Here is a 22,331-nt window from a genome sequence, read left to right as displayed (position 1 = left end):
GTTCAGAGTCTACAGCATCAGTTAGGGCGGGAAGTCGAAAAAAATTCACAGCTAAAAACATGCCCGTAATCTCTCTCTCTCTCCCCTCCCTCCCTCCCTCGCTTTCTCTATCGGTTTTGTCATTCTGTCTCCATCTAGGATTTCTTTGAAATTTCCGAAGTCACACTCGTCGTACCCGCATTTCACTTCACTGTAACAAACAAACAAACAAACTGAAGCGAGATTCTTTAGGGTTTCATTTTAATTAGTTTTCTTTCTTGCTTTATTGGTTTTTTGAATTTTTTCCAGGAACGAAACATGAACTTGCGCAAGGGCGCTAAGGTGTGGGTTGAAGACAAGAACTTGGCCTGGGTAGCAGCTGAAATTACTGATCTTAGAGGCAAACAGGTCCAAGTCCAACCTGCCTCTGGTAAAACGGTATAAGTTTCGTTCACTTCAGTTAATTTATTTTTATTTTTTTTGGGCATTTTAAACTGTTTCTGTTTGCTCAATTTTGAAATTTTTATTTCATTTCGTCGTTCAGGTGTTGGCGTTGCCAGAGAAAGTGTTTCCCAGAGATGCGGATGAAGAGGAAGAACATGGCGGTGTTGATGATATGACAAAGTTGACTTATTTGAATGAGCCTGGTGTTCTCTATAATCTTCAGAGGAGATATGCTTTGAATGATATTTATGTAAGTTTAAATCTGTTAATTCCTGGAGTGATGTTTAAAATTATGCTTAGTTCTGAACCAAATTATTGTTTTTCGCTCATATCATCTTTGTAGCTGGTCAAAATGCTAATGATTAAAATATAAGGTCAACATGTTTAATTTGTTAGTTATATTTGATGCTGAAGTCCTGCTGAGGTCCGAATTGCTGCATCGGACTTATTTTCTTTGAGTTACATGTCAGTGAAATTATGGAGTACAATATCCATTATGCAGCATGTGTTCCAATTTTGGTTAAAAATATGCTTCTTATAAATGCTTTAATTTTGTTTACTCAGGAGAACTAGTTATTCCCTCACATTAATTAAGAAACCCATTTAGATTCTTTGAAGGCATGCAAGTCTTCCGTTTTAATGTATTTCTTACTTATTCCCAAATTTAGAGTTTCCTGCGCACCAACTTTAGAGTTTTGCTTTCCTCTTCGGCTTAGATGTTATGTTATAGACTATCTTAACTAAATAACAACACCTTTTGACTGTGTCTTTAAGTAATATAATGCTGGCATTATTTACTTAACTTAGGTTTTTTTTTCGCATTATGTTGTTTTAATTGGCATACCATATGAACCTGTTACTTGCAGAGATCACTAATCGCTATCCAGGCATGGTTTCTTTCTCTTACTCGCAGAGATTTATTTATTTGATAAGACATTGTTGACTAAATTTGTATCTGTCAAATTTGGTTAATCGAGTTTCATACTTTCAGTATGTGTTCATTAGTGATTGACTCCGATTTTTTAATGCCGTTATTAGTGATATTTAGCTAATTGCGATTAACATGTTTTTAGCTTAAAAAGAAATAATTTTTTTATTCTCATGGGTTATGTGATGTGTTTGCATGTATACTTGTGTTTTCTTTGTATAACTTATTCTGATTTCCTTAGTATCCTTGGTTGGTACATTTTCAACTACCAGAATCAGTTAAAAAGCTTCTCTTTTGTAGACATATACAGGAAGCATTTTGATAGCAGTTAATCCATTCACAAAGCTTCCTCATCTTTACAATGTGCATATGATGGAGCAGTACAGGGGTGCGCCATTTGGTGAGCTAAGCCCCCATGTTTTTGCTGTGGCTGATGTATCATATAGGTATGTCATCTTTCCCTGAACGCTTGATCCATAATGCCCTGCAGATGGCATGATTTAATCGTTATCTATTAATTCCTCTGTTTATTACCTAGGGCAATGATGAATGAGGGTCGAAGCCAGTCTATTTTAGTCAGTGGAGAAAGTGGGGCTGGTAAAACTGAGACAACAAAGCTAATTATGCAATATCTTACTTTTGTTGGAGGCCGCACAGCCGGTGATGACCGAACTGTCGAGCAGCAAGTTCTTGAAGTAAGATTACATGAATTGATTAACTTAATTACCACTTGAACGCAATGGCTACATATATACTCTTTTTTCTTGTTTCTCTTATTAGGTTTTTCTCTTAATGCTAAATACGGTCTCTGTGTTTGTGTGTTTTCTTTTTTCCTGGGGGGTGGGTGGACTGGCATGGCAAGTAGCCCACTGTTTTATGAAAGTTATGCAATTACTACATTTTTTGCTCTAGGTTGATGCAGATTACTTTTAGAATGGTACAAACTTTTATTTTTCTTATTTTATACTTTTATTGAAGTTTAATAAAGGATCATATAAACTAATTATTTGGTTTAGCCTAGGTCATGTTTTCTTACATACTCTGGGAATGCACCGCCCCTCTTTGTTGCCGACACTCTCTTGATTTCATTTCCTTTATGATTCAGTCAAATCCACTATTGGAGGCTTTTGGAAATGCAAGGACTGTTAGAAACGACAATTCGAGGTGAGCTTCAGAATCCTTTTCTCAAAATACATGTGGCTACTGGCTAGTGTATAGATCTACTACTTATTGAGTTTATAGACTCACCAGCAGTGTGTACGGTTATAATCCTTTTCATGTAGACCTAATTACTATGAAGTTTGAAGTAAGAGTTTATCTTCCTTTAAATTGTTACTGGTCTGATCATACTAATCCATGTTGTTTCTCTCATCTTCGATTCTGCCTTCACTACTGTCTTTATATGGTTATTCTTGATGAGTAATGGTTATTGAGTGACCTGTAATTGTTTAAGATGGATGAAACCAAGTAGTTTGTTCTTTTGTTTGTGTATCAACATATGTTTTAAATGCATCAAGATGGAGGAATATAAGATGACTTTATTTGAATTATGTCACATAGAGCCATATCATTGCAACTTAGAATATGTTAAGCTTGTGCTATTTTGCATAATACATGCCAGTTTGCTGTTGTATGCTGACAAGTTAGAAGTGACGGAAGATATAATTTACTTATCTTCTTGTATTGTTGCTTAATCCTTTATTTTGTGTGTGGCAGTCGTTTTGGCAAGTTTGTTGAGATCCAATTTGATGCAAATGGTAGAATATCTGGTGCTGCAGTTAGAACTTACCTTCTTGAACGGTCCCGTGTTGTTCAGATAACAGATCCTGAGAGGAATTATCATTGCTTCTATCAGTTGTGTGCATCTGGGAAAGTAATCTGTCTTTCTTTATCTTGTTTTTTGGTCATATATGTCTCTTTTTCTCTTTCTCTTCCATTGTTTGGTTTACAGTGTTTATGCATGTGTACAATTTGTTACACACCCTATATATGCTTGTGAATGTTCTGTTTAATGTTGTAGAGTGCTGCACTTTCAGTTATTGTGAGTATCATGTTTATTTTGTATACATCTACACATTCTATGAGATCATTTTGTATGAATGTGCATCCCTCTTTTCCCCCTTATCTGTGTTGTTAATGTGTCCTGCAAATGTTTTTGTTAACATAATATGCTTATAGGAAATCTGTGTAGTGCTGATAGCTGTTTCTACTTCTATACTACTGTTTTTTTGTTAACACACTTAATCCTTTAACTGGGATATTTTCATCTCTATCACTTTGTTCAGGATGCAGAAAGTACAAATTAGGCCATCCAAGCCACTTTCATTATTTAAATCAAAGTAAGACATACGAACTTGAAGGAGTGAGCAATGCGGAGGAATATATGAAGACAAGGAGGGCAATGGATATTGTTGGAATCAGTCATGAGGATCAGGTTTGAGAATATCACACTCGCTTGTGCCTTTAATTTATTTTTCCCTGAACTACCGTATGCTATTGTCATTTTTTTGTCAGGAAGCTATTTTTCGCACCTTGGCTGCTATTTTGCACCTGGGAAACATTGAATTTACCCCTGGAAGAGAGCACGATTCTTCAGTTATTAAAGATCAGAAATCTACGTTCCATTTGCAGACGGCTGCTGATCTTTTTCGGTGGGTGATACTAGAAGATAGATTTTGTTCTTGTCTTGTTTCAGTCATATATTCTTGAGTAAAGTATCAATCATGTTACCTTCCTCTTGGATGTTTTTACAATCTAAAGGCAAAATTACCAAATGGAACTTGAGGGTTGGTTTGGGAATCGCGTTGTTTACTTGGTCGACAATAGTTTATGTTGATTTGTTCTGTGACTGGTGTGCTAATTAATAAATCTTTGATAATCATCCTTTTGAGTTTGGTTACTTAATGGGGCACCTCTTAATATAATATTTCAATATTGTTTGGAACGAAAAAGATGAAAATCAAAGTCGTAATTAATTATCATTAGTGTATGTAAACGTTTATTGTATAATTAGGTCAAATTTCAGCAATAAAAGTATATATTTTAAACACCTAATATTTGTCATGGGGGTTGAGTTTATTAAATAGTCTGTAACTTGCAGACCGGCAATGAAATTGTAGGTTGCTGGCTAGTTCAAGCCAGCCACTCATTGATCTGTTCGATTTCCATTGTTCATTTTTTAGGTTTTTATTCTCTTCTTAGGCACGTTACCAAATTGTTCATTTACCAGGTGTGATGTGAACCTCTTGTTGGCGACATTGTGTACTCGTACCATTCAAACCCGTGAAGGTAGTATTGTTAAAGCTCTTGATTGTAATGCTGCTGTGGCTAGTCGGGATGCATTGGCAAAGACAGTTTATTCTCGATTGTTTGATTGGTATGCTTATGTTGATGCATGTTTATAGACATTTATTTTATAATGTATATTTTGTATGATAATTAAATCTTTTCTGTTCTGAATTTTTCTTTTTATTTCCTAAGGCTTGTTGATAAGATTAATTTGTCTGTGGGCCAAGATCCGGATTCCCGTGTACAAATTGGAGTTTTGGACATCTATGGATTTGAATGCTTTAGGCATAATAGGTAAATTCAATTATTTGGTTTTGTATGTTCATTTAATGTTTTTATTTGTTATTATTATTACTATTGTTGTTGTTGTTTAAATCTACTGCTTTAGTGTATCTTATGTGATGTATGCATATGTACTCTCTAGTGCTTTGCATTTCTCAATACTTAGACTTGTATTCCTGTTTCTTTTCTTTGATTGATTGTCATCTTCTGTGCCCTAGTTTTGAGCAATTTTGCATTAATTTTGCAAATGAAAAGCTTCAGCAGCATTTCAATGAGGTTAGTAATCAATCTTCTATGTAATGAAGTCTAAGTTCATTTTGTTTGTGCTATTCTGTCCAGTTTACTTGTTTTTTTCTTATATTCTTTTCTTCACTTATTTCAGCATGTATTCAAGATGGAACAGGATGAGTATAAGAAAGAAGAAATTAATTGGAGCTACATCGAATTTATAGACAACCAAGATGTTCTGGATCTGATTGAGAAGGTTTTTATTCATGGTCTTCTAAAAAAAATGTATTATCTGTTTGTTATTCCTGTCGGCAGTAGAACATTGCTTTTGCTATGTTTATCTTGCTTATAATATGATCATGGTAGTCTCATCTAAGATTCTGCAGTTATCATCATGGTTTATTTGGATTTCACTTGCAATATCCCCTAATACGGTTGGATTACTTCAGAGCTTTGTGTCATTTACCTATGCTGTTATTATAAGTAGTGTTTCTTTTAGGGGCAAGGATGAGTTTACCATCAGGATGTGCACTTGAAATTTGCAGCATTATGATATTTAATTTTTTTTTGATAGGAATATTAGGCCTCATTAAAAACCCCCTTCATGATTAATGGAACTCTGAAAAAGTTCCTTAATCAACGGAAGGAGGAAAAGAGTGCCTTGGAATTTATTAATAATAAACTTAATACAATATATTACAAAAAATTAAAACTCCTTGAAGGAAATCAAAAACCTAAATAGTTACAACCTTAAAAACAACATAAATATTAACCAATTCCAGCCTTAGCTAGAGCGTCCGCCTCTAGATTAGCTGCCCTATTAACCCATCTAATAACACCTTCACACAGTCTAAGTTTTTCAATAATATCTTTAACGATGTAAGCATAAACAGCAGGACATGAAACGAAATCCCTAACCCAGTCAACTGCCACCCTGCAGTCACTCTCAATTATCAACCGATCCTTTAATCTGTGTCGTATAGTGTGAAAGAAAGATAAGCCCTTTAGGATAGATTTCAATTCCATCAAAGTAGGAGGATCAGGACCTGCAGATTCCTTGTAAGAGTCAATGATTGTCCCGTTATCATCTCTCAAAACACCACCTATCCCACTTCTCTTCCAGTCAGTAGTAGTAGCAGTATCGACATTTAATTTGATGAAGCCCTTTGGGGGAGGGGACCAATTAATCACAGTTGCAATCAGTTTGGAGTTAGGAGAACATGAATCCCCTAAGGAAGGATCTGAAATAAGCAAATCCTTAGAGATCGAAACCTGTTTGTACTTAGCTAAGTACCATGAAGCTAGCCTGAATCTAGCTAAAAAGAAGAGTTCTGCTTGATCTACCTTTCCTCCTTCAAAAACAATATAATTTCTGAATTTCCAAATTGTCCATAGGACAACCCCTGGAATAAATGACCATATGGTTGAATTAATCCTCAAATCAGCCCATGCTAGGAGAAATATTTTTGCATCAACATGAAAGACAGATTGAATGTTCTTCTTTCCATTTAAATGTTCTTTGTTCCCATTGAACCTTATACTATTGTGATTGCATATGCAGAAACCCATTGGGATCATTGCTCTCTTGGATGAAGCTTGGTATGGATTAAATCCTTCATTACAAAGTGGTGTGTGCTGTTCTATACTATTTAATGGTTTCTGTTAATCCTTATCCTGATTTTCATATTTGTGCAGCATGTTCCCAAAATCCACACATGAAACATTATCGACCAAATTGTTTCAGAATTTTCGAGGTCACCTGAGATTGGAGAAGGCTAAGTTTTCAGAAACAGATTTTACTGTTTCCCATTATGCTGGCAAGGCAAGTGGTGGAATATTGTGCCCTAGATAATATAACTATGTTCAGATATGGCAGATATAGTAATGATGTACTTCCTTTCTTTTTAGGTTACTTATCAAACAGATTCCTTTATAGACAAAAACCGGGATTATGTTGTAGTAGAACATTGTAATCTCTTGGCTTCTTCTAAATGCCAATTCGTGGCGAGTCTTTTCCCTTCACCTCCGGTGGAATCTTCAAGATCATCGTACAAATTTTCTTCAGTCTCCACAAGATTTAAGGTACAGAACCCTTTTTGGTTTTGATGGCTTTCCTTAGGAGTTAGAGATTTGAAGAAGTTTTTACTAGCTATGCCATATGATATATTCAGATAATTTTTATTAGTTCTTGTTGATATTAATATGCTTGTCACTTGAGAAGTTAACTTCGAGTCCAATCTATGATTCGAAAACTGTTTCTTTTAGTTCTTTGTGCATGGACTCGGCATTTTTTAACCTCCTATACATGTTGATGTGACGGCATGGATTTGTGTGTGGAATGTGTATGACATTTTGATTTTTATTCAGACTAAGGTCTCTTTCTTGTACAGAAAATCTGAAAACCCCAATTCTGTAGTAGTATTATTATATTCGTACAAATTCTTACGATGATCCCTTTTTTTAATCTTATTTTTTAGCCGAATCTGTGAGTACCATATTTACCAGAAGATGAATCTAACACATGGACACAGACTTGTATTGACTACTCATACCTGAGTCCATCTAACATAGTTGAACACTTGTTTTAGGTAGCCCTTGTGAAGGTTCAGGCATGTCATTGATGATATTTTTTAAGGCAATAAACTTGTTACAGGAAATTTGGCTGCTCGTATATTTTCTTCTTTGCGGTGTTGATATTATTCTTTCTTGGACCTTACTTTTAGGAAGTGGGATGGCTTTGAAGATTTTGATGATTTATTTTCTTTATTGATGTTCTTGGTTGAGTGGCTTGATTACTAAAAGATTTCCCTGTTAGTATATCTATTTACATGTGATTTACTGATGAGGGTTTTCTGTTCACTGTAAGCACATCAAACATAATGTCTTTAATTTGTTAATGCCAATGCTGCTAATTATTTTTCGTTTTCTTTATAGCAACAACTTCAAGCACTCATGGAAACCCTCAACTCAACAGAACCTCATTATATACGCTGTGTGAAGCCAAACTCATTGAACCGACCTCAAAAATTTGAGAACCTCAGTATCCTTCATCAACTGCGTTGTGGGGTATGTTGTCTCTTTATGTATGCTTCCTTTTTTGAATTAAAGTGCTATCAATCACAATCGAAATGCCATTCTAAAGCTTTGTGCTCCTGATGTTGATTAGTGTGTTGTAACATTTGACCTAGGCCGTCCATTTTTACATAAATATTTGCTCTTTACTTTCCTAATCTCTTTGACTACAATTTTCTTTTCTTTCTTTACATGGATAACACATCTGTGTGTCTTGGCTCCATTTCATTCAGGAAATTCTTTGATTTCAGTTGATTTATGAGTCTGTATTTGTAAGTTTTAGAGAATAAACTTTCTCTAAGATTTTATTTTTAATTTCACTTAATTACAAATGAAGAGATATCCTTAACTTATACAACTCTTAGAGAACAATCCTAAGTAAAACTTTGCAGAACATATTAGAGATAAGACTAACAGATTAAATTTGAATTTTAAACTAAACTAAATTAACTAACTATTATTCAGGGATCTATAATCTACAGCATTCATTTCTACACGAAAATGGCAGGGGAGTATTTTAAAAGCTTAATAACAACAAATGCATAACTTTTGCATTTTCAATCAGACTTGAAAATGTTGCTTTCTGATATAGTAATAGAATAGACAAGCCTGTTACAAGAAATTCCCGATAACATCAATCAGGTCAAATACTTAGTGCGCTACTTAATTGATGGCAGAGATCCCTGGTGCAAGTGACACATGATTGATTCTTGATTGGTTTTATATTTCTAATTTCAATGTTACTGCCTGTACATTTTGTATTAATCTGGCACATGGATATCTTACTCTTCCAGGTCTTGATTCTTGGTAGATTCTATAGATGTGATTTGCTAAGATAACTTTATTGATTTGAATTTAGGGTGTTCTGGAGGCTGTTCGAATAAGTCTAGCTGGCTATCCAACTCGACGAACTTATTCTGAATTTGTGGATCGCTTTGGCTTGTTAGCTTCAGATTTCATGGATACAAGGTAGTAAATGTTTTATAGATACACCTGCATGCCATGCAGATTACCATAGCACATGTCAAACTACATATTTTCTTATAGGTTCTCTTGTTAGGATGGTTAAATTATAATTGGTAAGTCTCCATATTCCATGTAGTAATCCCTTTTTTCATTTCTGTTAAAATCTGTCTGTGCTGTACCTTGCACATCTAGGTTTCTCAGGAATTTGCTTACAACTTGTTATTCTTTGTTTCTGAATAGTAAAGGGCTTCCTTGCTTCCCGATGGCTGTGTTTTTCCAGAATTTCTTCTAAAGAAATCCATTTCTTCTCCATTTTGCTGTTCTCTGATAGCTCTTTTTCTGTTTCTTTTTATAAGAGTTATAGGCCTCGTTAAAAACCCTCTTTTTCTGTTTCTTATTTAACTTTAAAGTTATATTTGCAGTTATGATGAAAAGGCATTAACAGAAAAAATTCTGCAGAAGTTAAACCTTCAAAATTTTCAGGTAATCATGATTAACATTGTATAATTAAAATTATTTTTAACTTTTTGTTGCTTCTTTTTCAATTTTTTGATGGCCTAATTTTTCTGATTCTGTTTTCAAATATTTTTTGCAGTTGGGCAAGACAAAAGTGTTTCTTAGAGCTGGTCAGATAGGTGTTTTAGATTCACGACGGGCTGAGGTTTTGGATACATCTGCGAAATGTATTCAGCACCGTCTGCGGACATTTATTGCACGTAGGAAGTTTATTTCAGCCAGGGTTGCTGCAATTGCACTCCAAGCATATTGTAGAGGTTTTCTCTCTGGACAGTGCACCTACTTTTCTTACATAAATTACTTTTAATTCATTTTTTTTGTTTAATTGCTTGAAACTTCCTTTTCTTTAAGTTTTTTTCTTCTATATATTCGTCAAAGGTTATGCTTGGCTGTTTTTTTTTTCATTTCCTCACAAAATTAATATCTGATGTAAGACACAAGGGTAGATATGACTTGAGAAGCTAGAAAAAGGAAATAGAAGGAATTTAGGTGAACAGAGGAAAAAGGGAGGATGCTAGAGAATCGAATCTCGAAATTATTCAATCTATCTACATCATAACTTCAATGTTCAAAATATATAATGAGAATTCATGAAACCCTAGTTCTAAATGAAGATTCCAAATATAACCCTCATTAAGCTAAAGAAAACAAAGTACCTAACTAATGAAACTTAAAATACAGAATCTTAAATCAAATTTTTCATTGCATAATACTATAAATGATTTAGCCTCTTCTGATAACAAAGTGTATTTTGGTCATTAACTGTCCTTTTCACAAGATAAATTGTCTCATGTTTGATCTTTGCTTTAGTGTCAAAGTTATCATGATTTCTGCAGGATGCCTTGCTCGAAAGATGTTTGCTGCAAGAAGAGAGGCAGCAGCGGCTGTTTGTTTACAGAAATATGCCCGGAGGTGGCTATTGAGGCATGCTTATCTGAAACTATTCTCGGCAGCTGTTTTTTTACAGTCCAACATCCGTGGCTTTTCAACTCGTCAAAAGTTTTTGCATGGAAAGAAGCATCGAGCTGCCACTGTGATCCAGGTGAGCAAAAAGTGATCATATTTCTGTGCATTCATATGCTATCATGTGGTTTTCAATATGTATATGATTATGTTCATCATGGTTTTAGGAAGTTGCACTCTGGGCATGTGTGTGATAAGCAATTAATGTGTTTCGACTGTCCTCAAATTCATTGCATGCTTATCGTCTAATTGCTTTTTGTGAAGCTTTTTCACCTTTGTTGCTTGTTTTTGGGTAAAAATCCTCCGCAGGCTGGAATTTGACTCTTAATGTCTTCTGTTTCTTGCATTGAGCAGGCTCATTGGAGATTGTACAGATTCCGCTCTGCTTTCCATAATTATAAAAAATATATCATTGCAATACAATGTCGTTGGAGGCAAAAACTTGCAAAAAGAGAACTCCGAAGGCTTAAGCAAGTATGTGGAACTGCTTATTCTATTGATTTCTTTCACTGTAAACTTCGTGTTAAATGTGTTTTGTGGAATCTACCGAGTGCTACCTCGAAGGTCCAGGAAAAAATATTTAAAGAAAAGAGAATACTTGTTTAATGAAAATTGTGCTTTTAGTATCATAAAGCTTTATTTGAGTCTCATTAAGTTGTAGGCATTTATTTAGGAAGTCAAATGGTTGATCAGCAATCTTCGTATATGTGAGTTATGAAATCAGTCTAATTCTGCTGGCTGCTTGGTTTTGTGTTTTGTGCGTATGTGTTTCGTGCGTATGTGTTTCCTTTGTTTAATTCTCTGGTTTGGTTATGCTTCCTGTCCATTGTATTGGGAGCACTCTTTTTCCTCCACCTAGGTCTAGGGAGGATTTTTAACGAGGTCCCTTTCAATGTGCTACTTTCCCTATTCAATAAAATTATTACTTTCAAAAAAAAAAATTCATTGCAGAAGCTAACATAATTCCTTCTGGGCCAGCTTATACAATCAATAAATTTGGTAAATTGGTTCAGAATAGGGAAATTGCAGAAGCTAGCTGTGCTAGAAAACAATATAAGGGGTACTGCTCTATTCCAGGTTTGTCTGGCAGCACAGATTTTGAGGTTAAAAAAACTAACTCTAAGCTGATAGTCCCTAATTCAGAATTATCAAAGAGTTTCTCTAGGGGTAAAACGATGGTTGTGCATAGAAGTTCCCTTTCTACAAAAAGTGAGCCTTTTCAGAGGAGGAAAATGGCCAGCTTCAGAAGAGTCTACAGAAGATGTAAGGAGAGGAACTACTGGTATGGGAATGACCAAAAAGGAAATAATGGTACAAAGGATGTTCTAAGTCCAAAGCAGTCTAATGATCAGGTTTGCAAGACGGTTCAACAGATTTCTACAACAGCAGAGACTAATTTACGGGGCAGTGAGGATCCAAATTATGTGGATAAAGTTGGTGTCGGTAGTTTCGTTGGAGAGCCTGAGGGTTGTGTTGTGGATAAACATTTGTCTTACTACAATTCTGGCATTTCTTTAGGAAAAAGAGAGAAACAGAGAGCAATATCAGAGATTAGTCTCTAACTCTCATCCTTCTTTTCTTTGGTTACAAGAAACTAAAGCAGAGAAGACACAAAGGTCTTTTTTGAGAAGGAATGGATTGACTATTTTTCAGGGAGTTATCGAATCTCCAGCTACTGGTTCCTCAGGGGGGTTATTATTTTGTTGGGATGACAATGTGTTTGAGATGGAAAATCACAGCATTAACAGAAGATTCATTGCGGTTGTAGGGAAATTCATACTTAAACAGTTCAGAAGTGTTCTCATCAACGTTTATGGTCCTTCAGTGGAAGAAGAAAAAGAAAGTTTTTTTGAAGAACTTAGCGTGTTCATTTCTGGACAGAATCTACCGGTTTGTATTGGAGGGGACTTTAATGTTTACTTGTGTGAGAATGAGAAGGTGGGCAGAGCTCAGAACAGATTCTCTGTGAGAATTTTCTCTCAATTTATTCAATCTTCAAGCCTAATTAATCTGCTATTGAATGGGGGAAGGTTCACTTTGTGCAATAACCAAGATGATCCAACTTTTGCTAGGTTGGACAGGTTCTTGGTGGATGGACAATTTTTGGATGCTTTTCCTGAATTAATTCAGTCACTTATTCCTAAATATATTTCAGACCACAATGCTATTCTTGTACAAGATGGTGGAGTTGATTGGGGGAAAAAGCCTTTCAAACTTTTTAATTATTTGATGGAGGAAGAAGGTTTTGAGGAAATGGTTTGTCATACTATAGCAGATTGTAAGAAGGCTGGGGGAAAAGCTGGAATCCTAAATGTTCTGAAGAAGTCTAAGGTTGCCATTAAAAAGTGGGCAGGGCAGAAGAATAAGTTTCCAGGAGCTTCAATCTCAGATCTGGAAAAAAGAATTCATAAGCTAGAGGAGGATGTTCAGCAGTTGCATGACAGTTCGGTTCAGGGGAAAGTCGAGGAGTTAAGTGTTTGCAGATCAGAGTTATGGAGACTCCTTAGAATTGAGGAACATATTTGGTATCAAAATTCTAGAAAGAAGTGGATTAATGATGGGGACCGAAACACAAGATTTTTCCATACTTGTGCTTCAGTTAGAAGAAAAAGAAATGCGTTGAATGCTTTATTAATTGATGGGAATATTACTCATGATCCAGTTGTTATTAAGGGCACTGTTAAAGAGCACTTTTTTAATATTTTCAATAATCGGTCTACTTTGGATGTTGAAGACATCGGGTTGATTTTTCCTAGAATTTCCGTGGATCAAAGCATTCTTTTAGAGAAGGAATTTTCAGAGGAGGAGGTTTGGGAGACTTTGAAGTCTTGCGATAGTAATAAAGCTCCGGGGCCCGATGGATTGAACTTGGGATTTTTCAAAAGGTTTTGGTCTGTTCTTAAAGGAAACATCATGCAGTTCTTTCACAGATTCTATGTGGGGAAAGATTGGGAACATGGTATTAACCATACCTTTATCACCCTTATTCCAAAGGGTTCTAACATTGGGAGCCTAGATGATTATAGACCTATAAGCCTAGTAGGAGGTGTATACAAGATTCTATCCAAGTGTCTATCCAGGAGGATTAGAAGCTGTATAAGAGATATCATCAGCCCATCTCAGTTTGCTTTTATACCCGGTCGACAAATTTTGGATTGCTCCCTCATTGCTAACGAGGGCATTGATTATTGGAGGAAGAAAGGGCTAAAGGGTTGTGTTCTCAAAGTTGATTTTAAAAAGGCTTATGACACGGTTGATTGGCCTATTTTGTTCAAGGTGATGGAAAAGATGGGTTTTGGTTCGACTTGGATAAGCTGGATTAGGAAATGTGTCTCTACAGCCTCCATTTCAGTGCTAGTCAATGGGGCTCCAACCAAGGAATTTTCTATGGCCAAGGGTCTAAGACAGGGATGTTCACTCTCACCTTTGTTATTCAATCTAGTAGGGGAGTTGTTGAATCTATTAATACTACGGGTTGTTTCTGAGGGATTATTTTCTGGTTTGACAGTTGGCAAGGAGGAAGGATCTTTTAAGCTCACACACTTACAGTTTGCGGATGACTTAATTATTTTCTGTGGAGCTTCGAAAACGCAGATTATGAATGTGAAGAGGGTGCTCAGAGTTTTTGAGGTTATGTCAGGGCTACAACTAAACCTTAAGAAGAGCATATTGTTTGGGATTAATATTTCCCAAGAGGAGGTTTAGACTTGGGCAGCTTCTATTGGCTGTTCTATTGGGAGTTTCCCCTCTAACTACCTAGGTCTCCCACTAGGGCCCACTAAGAATGCTTCTGTTATTTGGGAACTAGTGGTGCAGAATTTTCATACTAAATTAGCGGGTTGGAAGGTTGCTACTCTCTCATTAGCAGGGAGACTGGTTTTGATCAAATCGGTTCTTTCCTCACTGCCTACGTATTTCTTGTCTATGTTCAAGATTCCAGCTTCAATCCTTATGGCTCTCAACTCGATCATGTCTAATTTTTTATGGGGAGGGGGAAATGGTTCAAAGAAGATTCACTGGGTTAAATGGGATGATGTGTGTAAACCTAAGAATGAGGGAGGCTTGGGAGTCCGAAACCTGACTAGTATGAACAGAGCATTGCTAGGGAAATGGTCTTGGAGATTTGCAAATGAGAGAAATTCTGTTTGGAGGAATTTTATTTGTAGTAAATACAACATTGATTCTTCAAGGTTACTGTTCGATAGCAAGATTTCTCCTCAATCTTATTGGCTTTGGAGATCGGTGGTTAACAATCATTACAAGCAAGACTCATTTGGTTCTAAGTTTCGAAGTTTGTGCAGTTTTCATGTTGAAAATGGTAAGCTTATTCGTTTTTGGCAAGATAGTTAGGCTGCAGACTATTCGCTTCAGTTTCTTTTCCCTAGATTGTTTTCGGCTTCTTCTAATAGATTTGGCAAACTTTGTGAGTTTGGGGATTTCCTTCCATCTGATTGGGTTTGGGATGTTCAAGTTAGAAGAAATTTAAACGATTGGGAGGTTGAACAATGGTGCAACTTAGTGAGCATCATCTCTCCCTATTCTTTGTCTAAAGATTCCAGTGATATTTTACTTTGGAAAGGCAGTGGGGATGGTGTTTTTTCAGTCAGTTCTTGTATATAAAGTTGTGCTTCAGGCTCAGATGGAGTTCGTTTCTGGAATAAAATTATTTGGAGAGGTTTGGTACCCCCTAGAGTTGAATCTTTAATGTGGCAGGTTGTGCTTTGTAAGTTAGCTGTTAAATCCGAATTGATTAAGAGGTATTCAAGGTATTGAGGACGATTTATGCCCTCTCTGTAAATTGGTTGAGGAAAATTCCACGCATTTATTCTTTATCTGTTCGGTTGCATGGTCTTTGTGGAACAAATTTTTAAACTTTTGGAGGTTTAGTTCTGTGTTTCCTGCTGATGTTATAACCTTTCTTATCGCTTGGGATGAGCTGAAATCTAATTCTGCTATTTGGACTTTCATTCCAGGGGTTATCATTTAGACCATTTGGAAGACTAGAAATTTTATTGTCTTTGAAGGGGGAAAGCTTGAACAGATATAATTATTTTTCTTATCAAGAGTTAGGCTTGCTTCTTGGTTTCTAGCTAAGAATAAAGATGTTTCTATTCATAAGGATTCTTTGATTATTGATCCTTCATTAGCGGATTCCTACTCGCCCTACAATTTATTGAAGTTTTCTTTAATCCCGTGGGTACCTCCCCCTGCTGGCTTTTTTAAATTGAATGTTGACGCAGCCATTAGCAGTGATTGGAAGAAATCGGGTATAGGAGGTATTTGGAGGGATCATTCATGTACAGTCCTAGGTTCTTTTCAGGAGTCAGCTGGTCCGGGACCTCCGACTATGCTGGAACTTAAAGCTATTCAAAGGGGTATTTCTTTCTTTGCTTCTGCTCAAGGGAGGGTTAAAGATAGGCTGATTGTTGAGAGTGATAGCAGGGTTGCAGTAAACTGGATCAACAATGTCGACTCATGCCCAGTTGTTTATGCCTTCGTTGTTAGAAATATAGTTGATAATCTTAGAATTTTGGGGGGATTATTAATTGGGTTGCAAGGACAGCTAATATGGACGCTGATGCTTTAGCAAAGGTTGGAATAGGCTAATTTTTATGTTTGCATTTTCAGTTTTGTCTTTGATTCCTGTTCGGGTGGGTTTTGTTGGCTGTTGTAAGGGTTATTTCGAAGAGATCGCTAGGCTGTAATTAGTATTTTCTTTAATGAAAATCTAAGACATTCTTTTCCTCCTTCCGCTGATTAAGGAGCTTTTTTCAAGCTCCATTAATCAAGAAGGAGGTTTTTAATTCTTTCACAAGAGCCAACTATGAGGGAGGTTTTTAACGAGACCTCCTATTCCTATAAAAAAAAGGAGGTTTTTAATGAGGCCTTCAAATCTTATCAAAAAAAAAAATCAGTCTAGAAAAGTCCTGTATTTTCCTGGTCTATTAAATGTTCTTTACATTTCGATTGTACTCATGTAAGGATTTAAGGAATTGTAAAAAAGGACCAGGTAATTCCTTGTTTTCTTGAGTTTGACTTGAAAAGTGAAGATTCATTTAAGACCCATCTATGCAATGAGATGGGATCTTCTGATTTATGTATTCATTACAGTCACAATTCACCACCAGACTTTCCACATATTAAGAACTTTCTTGCAATATGACTACTTTTCCATATACAATTTTCAGGAGGCTAATGAAGCAGGTGCCTTACGGTTAGCTAAGAACAAGCTTGAAAAGCAATTAGAAGATCTCACATGGCGACTGCATCTAGAAAAACGAATGCGGGTATAACTTATAGTTTCTGAACTGTTGTTTTAGAAAGCTGTAATCATATAAATTTGGAATGTTTGTACTTTGCTCTTAGATCTGTTATCTAGTGCCTCTGTTCTTTTCTTTAATAAAAGTATTCTGTTATTCTATGTTCCATTTTTTTTAAACGTGGCAATCTGCAGGTTTCCAATGAAGATACGAAGTCAGTTGAAATTTCAAAACTTCAGAAAGCATTGGAATCTTTGAAGCTTGAGTTAGATGCAGCTAAGCTGGCAACAATTAGTGAGTGCAACAAGAATGCAGTGTTGCAAAATCAATTGGAATTATCAAGAAAAGAAAAATCTTCTTTTGAAAAGGAACTTACTATGATGGCTAAAATGAGAAAGGAAAATGCATTACTTAAGGTTTGGTTTTTTGTTGATTACCATTTTTTATGATTAGGCTAAGAAAACTACTTACTTTCCACTTTGGAACGTTGTAGTTTACTTTCTTCTGATTTAAACATTTTCTTAGAAATTGAATTTAGAATATGCTTTCTGTATAATTTTCATCTGCTTTGCTATTAATAAGGACTTTCCTTCGACTTCTGTTTACTTTTTCAGAGTTCTTTGGATACCTTGGAAAAGAAGAATTCTTCCCTGGAGCTTGAGCTCAAGAAGGCTATAAAAGATGCCAATGATACGGTTGAAAAACTGCAGGAATTGAAACAAAAGAATTTTGAGCTCCAGAATAATATGAAAAGGTATCTTTCATAACTTGAAACTGTGGTTTAGACTTAAATAGATGCATGCGTATTCTATGCTTTGCATACTGCTTTTTTTTAAACTTATTTGTTTGTTATGGTGACATTGGATTTTGTTCTGCTATGATTTAGTCTTCTACCGACTGCTTTTTACATTGAATTATTTTGTTTTGTCATCTGAAGTGGATATACTAATTTGGTTTGCACACTAATTAATTTTACTTCCTCATTCATTTCGTTTGCTGATTTGTAACAAGTCTGGAGGAGAAGCTCTCACATTTAGAAGATGAAAATCTTGTTCTACGACAAAAAGCATTGACCCCGTCCCCGAAGAGCAACCGTGCTAGCTTTCTAAAGTCATTTTCAGAAGTAAGTGCATTATTGTTTTATCTTAGATGGCTTATATTTGCACTAATTGTAATTTTTTTGAATCTCGGATGACGCTGGCCTTGCATCCTTTTTCTTATATTCTCTTAAATTATTTTTCCTTTAAATTTGCATTTATTTGGGCTTACTGAGAAGTGGTTATTGTAAATTAATCTTTTCTTAATAACCCAGAAATATGGTAGTGCACTTGGTCTTCCTCAGACTGACCGGAAGCAAGCATATGTAAGACACACACACCCAAGTTTCTCATTTCTCCATTAGAAAATTATTGCTGCATTTAACTATTTTCAGCTCTGACTGGTGTGCAAGTTTTAAGCTTTCCTGATTATGTTCTCTTCTGCAGGAATCTCCCACACCTTCAAAACTTATTGTACCATTCTCACATAGCATGTCAGAATCAAGAAGGCTGAAACTAACAGCAGAGAGACAACAGGTTTCTTGTTTATACGGATATCATTTAAGTTTATTCTTTTGATAACTTTGCATTTGGATGACTTAAAATATAAGAATTTGTTTCCGCAGGAAAATTATGAATTTCTTTCAAGATGTATCAAAGAAAATTTGGGGTTTCACAATGGTAAACCGCTGGCTGCTTGTATCATATACAAATGTCTTCATTATTGGCATTCCTTTGAGTCTGAACGGACTGCTATATTTGACTACATAATAGAAGGAATCAATGATGTTCTGAAGGTACTTGCAGTACATCATCACAAACTTTCATGAAATTGAAAGGCCATTATTTGTAATAGATACTGAATCAATCCCATAATATTTTGAATAACATTTTAGCCTTTCGTGAATGTTCTCCATATTCAATCTTTTGACATTTTTGCAGGTTGGGCCTGAAAATGTAACCTTACCTTATTGGCTGTCCAACACCTCAGCACTTCTGTGTCTGCTGCAAAAAAATTTACGATCAAATGGCTTTCTTTCTGCTGCAACTCAGCGTTCTGGAGGAAATACTGGTTTAGCTGGGAGGGTTTCCTATGTGAGTTCCGTCACAATATTTTGAAATGACCTTTTTGGGTTGTAATTTTGTTATATCTAGTAGAGTTCTTGTTTCCTTTTAAAAAAAATTAATGCAATTCCTGCTAAAATATATCCCCATTTTTGTTTATTATGTTATTGTTATCATATGACTGAAGCAGACACCTTTATTTCTAATAATAGTCATCATTGCTGTATTAGGCTTGTAGTCATGTTCTATTCTTTTTAATTTTATCGCGTCATTGAACAACTTTGTCTAGTGAGCTGAATTTTGTTTTTGACACCTCTAGGGTCTAAAATCCCCTTTCAAATACCTCGGGTTTGAGGATGGTATGTCACATATAGACGCAAGATATCCAGCAATACTATTCAAACAACAACTAACAGCCTGTGTTGAGAAGATTTTTGGCTTGATTCGTGACAACATTAAGAAAGAATTATCTCCGCTTTTGGGACTCTGCATTCAGGTTTGTATTGAATGTTAGATGTTAATATCTTGTGCAGATCTGGAAGCTAAACCCAAATATCAAAATTATGACTTACCTGGCCCCAAAATGAGTTTTGATTATTATTTAGCTGTGTTTCTGCTATGTTTCAATCATCTGTTTGTGCTGTGCGGTTCAAGTGCTTAGCTCACTATTGAAGTGTTTGCCACTGTATAATGGAACTTGAGCGAAATGGCATTCATTGTCTGATTATGATTTGATCAAATTTTTTTCATATATGTTTTCATGTATATGCAATTCTTTTATTTATTTGTTTTCTTAAAATAAGGTATATTTGTTTGGATCCTTTGAGAAAGCACCAGAGGGTTGGAAACTTAAAATTGTGATTGTTGGATACTATTTTCTGATTTTGAAGGTGCCAAAAAATGCACGAATGCTTGCTGGGAAATCAAGATCTCCTGGAGGGTTTACCCAACAGTCACCTAGTAGTCAATGGGATAGCATCATCAAATTCTTGGATTCCCTTATGGATCGTTTACGTGAAAATCATGTACGTGTAATAGTTTGAAGCAAGGTGTTCCTCTTCTAGAAACAATAATTGCAACTGATAAACCTTAGTTGATAAGGTCATGAAATATGTGCAATTCTTGATGAGAGAATTGAATAATATCTTTATTGACTAATTAAAAATGGTTTGTCTTACAAAATTAATTAGAGCAGTAAAGTTAAAAATCATCCAAGCTTTTGTTTTCTTCAGTTGCCTTCTCTGACCCAGTCCCTGTGCATGTAGGTATCCTCTTTCTTCATTCGTAAGCTAATAACTCAGGTTTTCTCCTTCATCAATATGTCTCTTTTCAACAGGTATGTGCTTATCGTGTTTAAAATTTTCTTTAGAAACAATTGGTTGAATGATCAAACTATTAAGATAAAATTTTATCCAGTCTTTTGCTTCGACGAGAATGTTGCTCGTTCTCAAATGGAGAATATGTTAAATCTGGCCTAGCAGAACTAGAGAAATGGATAGTCAATGCAAAGGAGGAGGTAAATAACTTTCTTCTGCGAATTATTGTACCAATTGAATGCAATAGTATTTTATTCTGAAATATTGGAATATACAGTATGCAGGAACCTCATGGCATGAGCTAAACTATATTAGACAAGCTGTTGGTTTTCTGGTCAGTGTTCCAGCTTCATACGCACATGCATGTATATATATATACATCTGGTCTATTAAGCTATAAACCATTCACCTTTTTGTTCTACATTTATTTAGGTAATACATCAGAAGAGAAAAAAATCTTTGGCTGAGATTAGTAACGATTTGTGTCCGGTAAGCTATGCTCATCTGAGTCCCCTATTTCATTTCTCCTCTTGGAGGTTAATCGTGTTTCCTTGTATTGTGGAACTTGTACAGGCATTGACTATTAGGCAAATTTACCGAATAAGTACTATGTACTGGGATGACAAATATGGTACCCAGAGTGTGTCAAATGAGGTGAGTTACAGACTCGGTGTCTGGTAAATTTATGTTTTTATAATGTCACTTGGGTTTCTGACATTATCTATCATCAGGTTGTTGCTGAAATGAGGGAGATGCTGAACAAGGACAGCCAATATCTGGCCTCAAACTCATTCTTACTGGATGATGATCTCAGGTAATGTGTTTTCTGTTAAAGTTATTTTTTCTCCCCTGCCAAAATCCTCTTGGTTTTATTTAGGTCGACCCATGTTTTGTATATTTTCACCTAGGCTTGTTATTGAAGTAGAATTATTTTCTGATTACAGCATTCCGTTCTCAACGGAAGATATAGATATTGCAATACCAGCAATAGACCCTTCCTCCATTGAACTCCCTGAATTCCTATCGGAATATTCGTGTGCACAGTGTCTAATGCAGAATCAAAAGTAAGTCCACCACGTGATTCTGAAGCAGCTATTTGAACCCACAGTAGAGTTCGTGTTGAAAGTTAATGCATCGAAGATAAAAGATTTGCGCTGCAAAGAATCTAAAAACTAGTGAAAATACATCTATAATCTCCCATCTCTCTTGATGGAATCCACATTGGGTAGTTGTAGGACGTAGGTAACCACAATATTGACATTGAGTAGGCATAAGCCATTTGTATGGTTTTGAATTGAGAAGGATGCTTCTTGTTTTTTTCACCTGTGAAGCTTGTCCTCTCCTTTTTCATCCTTCAGTCACATTTGGTTTTAACTGTAGAAATGCTTTCATGTTGTATTCCTATGCCTGTACAAAGAACGTTTAGATTGTACATAGAATTGCCATTAATGCTCTTAAATCATGAACATTGTGCTTATTCAAGTGAATTCAGAGTTCAACTTGGTAGCTACTGATACAAACTTGAAATTTAATTTTTATATGTATTTAGCATTAATTATACTGATAATCACTTATGTTTGTGTTTTGTCTATTTTTGCTCACCTATTTCAAAAAACGTAAGATATGATTACTTTTGTTTTTATTTAATGAAGATGTATCACTTTTGTTTTTATTTAACTAAGATGTGATTATAATGGGTTAACTGTCGTGATCAATTGTTAAATATTTTGATATAATCACACATTTAGTTTTTGTTATTTTACATATTTTCTCAATTTAGTCATACTTTTAATAAATTAAAATAAATATAATTATCCAATTGAGTGATGCCACATGTCATGCCAGTAGGGGTGTTTAAAAGTACCTAACTTGTTGACCCATTAACTCAGTTAAAAATATCGGGTATTTATAATAAAAATATATGATTTTCTGGTAGAGTATTTGGCTTGTTATTTTTTAGGATTTTTGGGTTGGACTTGGGTCACAA

The 22,331-nt window shown here is 35.4% G+C and overlaps 2 protein-coding genes across 4 annotated transcripts; both read left to right on the top strand.

Annotated features, from left to right (window-relative positions):
• On the top strand, positions 1 to 3,491 carry LOC120166473 (myosin-15-like). The gene is made up of 8 exons (XM_039175728.1): positions 1 to 65; positions 289 to 417; positions 524 to 673; positions 1,652 to 1,797; positions 1,890 to 2,046; positions 2,457 to 2,515; positions 3,068 to 3,268; positions 3,299 to 3,491. The coding sequence occupies exons 1-8, from the start codon at positions 60 to 62 to the stop codon at positions 3,348 to 3,350; spliced, it is 900 nt and encodes a 299-aa protein (XP_039031659.1). The 5' UTR covers positions 1 to 59; the 3' UTR covers positions 3,351 to 3,491.
• Positions 3,492 to 3,649: 158 nt separating this feature from the next.
• LOC120166469 (myosin-15-like) lies at positions 3,650 to 21,800 on the top strand. 3 transcript variants are annotated; one of them, XM_039175724.1, is made up of 34 exons: positions 3,650 to 3,785; positions 3,866 to 4,002; positions 4,581 to 4,727; positions 4,832 to 4,933; positions 5,140 to 5,197; positions 5,304 to 5,405; positions 6,711 to 6,748; positions 6,845 to 6,971; positions 7,058 to 7,231; positions 8,084 to 8,215; positions 9,081 to 9,190; positions 9,610 to 9,670; positions 9,783 to 9,960; positions 10,540 to 10,745; positions 11,021 to 11,140; positions 16,855 to 16,953; positions 17,121 to 17,342; positions 17,541 to 17,680; positions 17,938 to 18,049; positions 18,239 to 18,289; positions 18,411 to 18,500; positions 18,590 to 18,760; positions 18,906 to 19,058; positions 19,348 to 19,524; positions 19,919 to 20,053; positions 20,294 to 20,364; positions 20,445 to 20,544; positions 20,622 to 20,678; positions 20,777 to 20,833; positions 20,918 to 20,998; positions 21,076 to 21,158; positions 21,289 to 21,485; positions 21,547 to 21,575; positions 21,610 to 21,800. In XM_039175724.1, exons 1-32 carry the CDS (start codon positions 3,735 to 3,737, stop codon positions 21,410 to 21,412), a joined length of 3,666 nt encoding a protein of 1,221 aa, XP_039031655.1. In that variant the 5' UTR covers positions 3,650 to 3,734; the 3' UTR covers positions 21,413 to 21,485; positions 21,547 to 21,575; positions 21,610 to 21,800. The 3 variants fall into 3 exon arrangements, with proteins under 3 accessions (XP_039031655.1, XP_039031653.1, XP_039031656.1); XM_039175722.1 differs by having other exon boundaries at positions 21,289 to 21,575; XM_039175725.1 differs by lacking the exons at positions 3,650 to 3,785; positions 3,866 to 4,002; positions 4,581 to 4,727; ... (1 more) ...; positions 5,140 to 5,197; positions 6,711 to 6,748 and having other exon boundaries at positions 5,387 to 5,405; positions 21,289 to 21,800.
• Positions 21,801 to 22,331: the final 531 nt, after the last annotated feature.

This window comes from Hibiscus syriacus, unplaced genomic scaffold, assembly GCF_006381635.1.
Source record: "Hibiscus syriacus cultivar Baekdansim isolate YM2019G1 unplaced genomic scaffold, ASM638163v2 tig00111640_pilon, whole genome shotgun sequence".
Lineage (NCBI taxonomy): Eukaryota > Viridiplantae > Streptophyta > Magnoliopsida > Malvales > Malvaceae > Hibiscus > Hibiscus syriacus.
Note: the sequence above shows the minus strand (reverse complement) of the source record. Positions and strands in the feature narration are given on the sequence as shown.

What these genes read in the sequence shown, in the direction of transcription:
- LOC120166469 (XM_039175724.1), top strand. Translation starts at nt 3,735, where the DNA reads ATGAAGACAAGGAGGGCAATGGATATTGTTGGAATCAGTCATGAGGAT. An exon ending in CAGTCTCCACAAGATTTAAG is followed by an intron (nt 7,232 to 8,083) that starts GTACAGAACCCT and finishes TTTTCTTTATAG; the next exon opens with CAACAACTTCAAGCACTCAT. An exon ending in AATATGTCTCTTTTCAACAG is followed by an intron (nt 20,365 to 20,444) that starts GTATGTGCTTAT and finishes AATTTTATCCAG; the next exon opens with TCTTTTGCTTCGACGAGAAT.
- LOC120166473 (XM_039175728.1), top strand. An exon ending in AACCTGCCTCTGGTAAAACG is followed by an intron (nt 418 to 523) that starts GTATAAGTTTCG and finishes TTCGTCGTTCAG; the next exon opens with GTGTTGGCGTTGCCAGAGAA. An exon ending in GTTAGAAACGACAATTCGAG is followed by an intron (nt 2,516 to 3,067) that starts GTGAGCTTCAGA and finishes TGTGTGTGGCAG; the next exon opens with TCGTTTTGGCAAGTTTGTTG.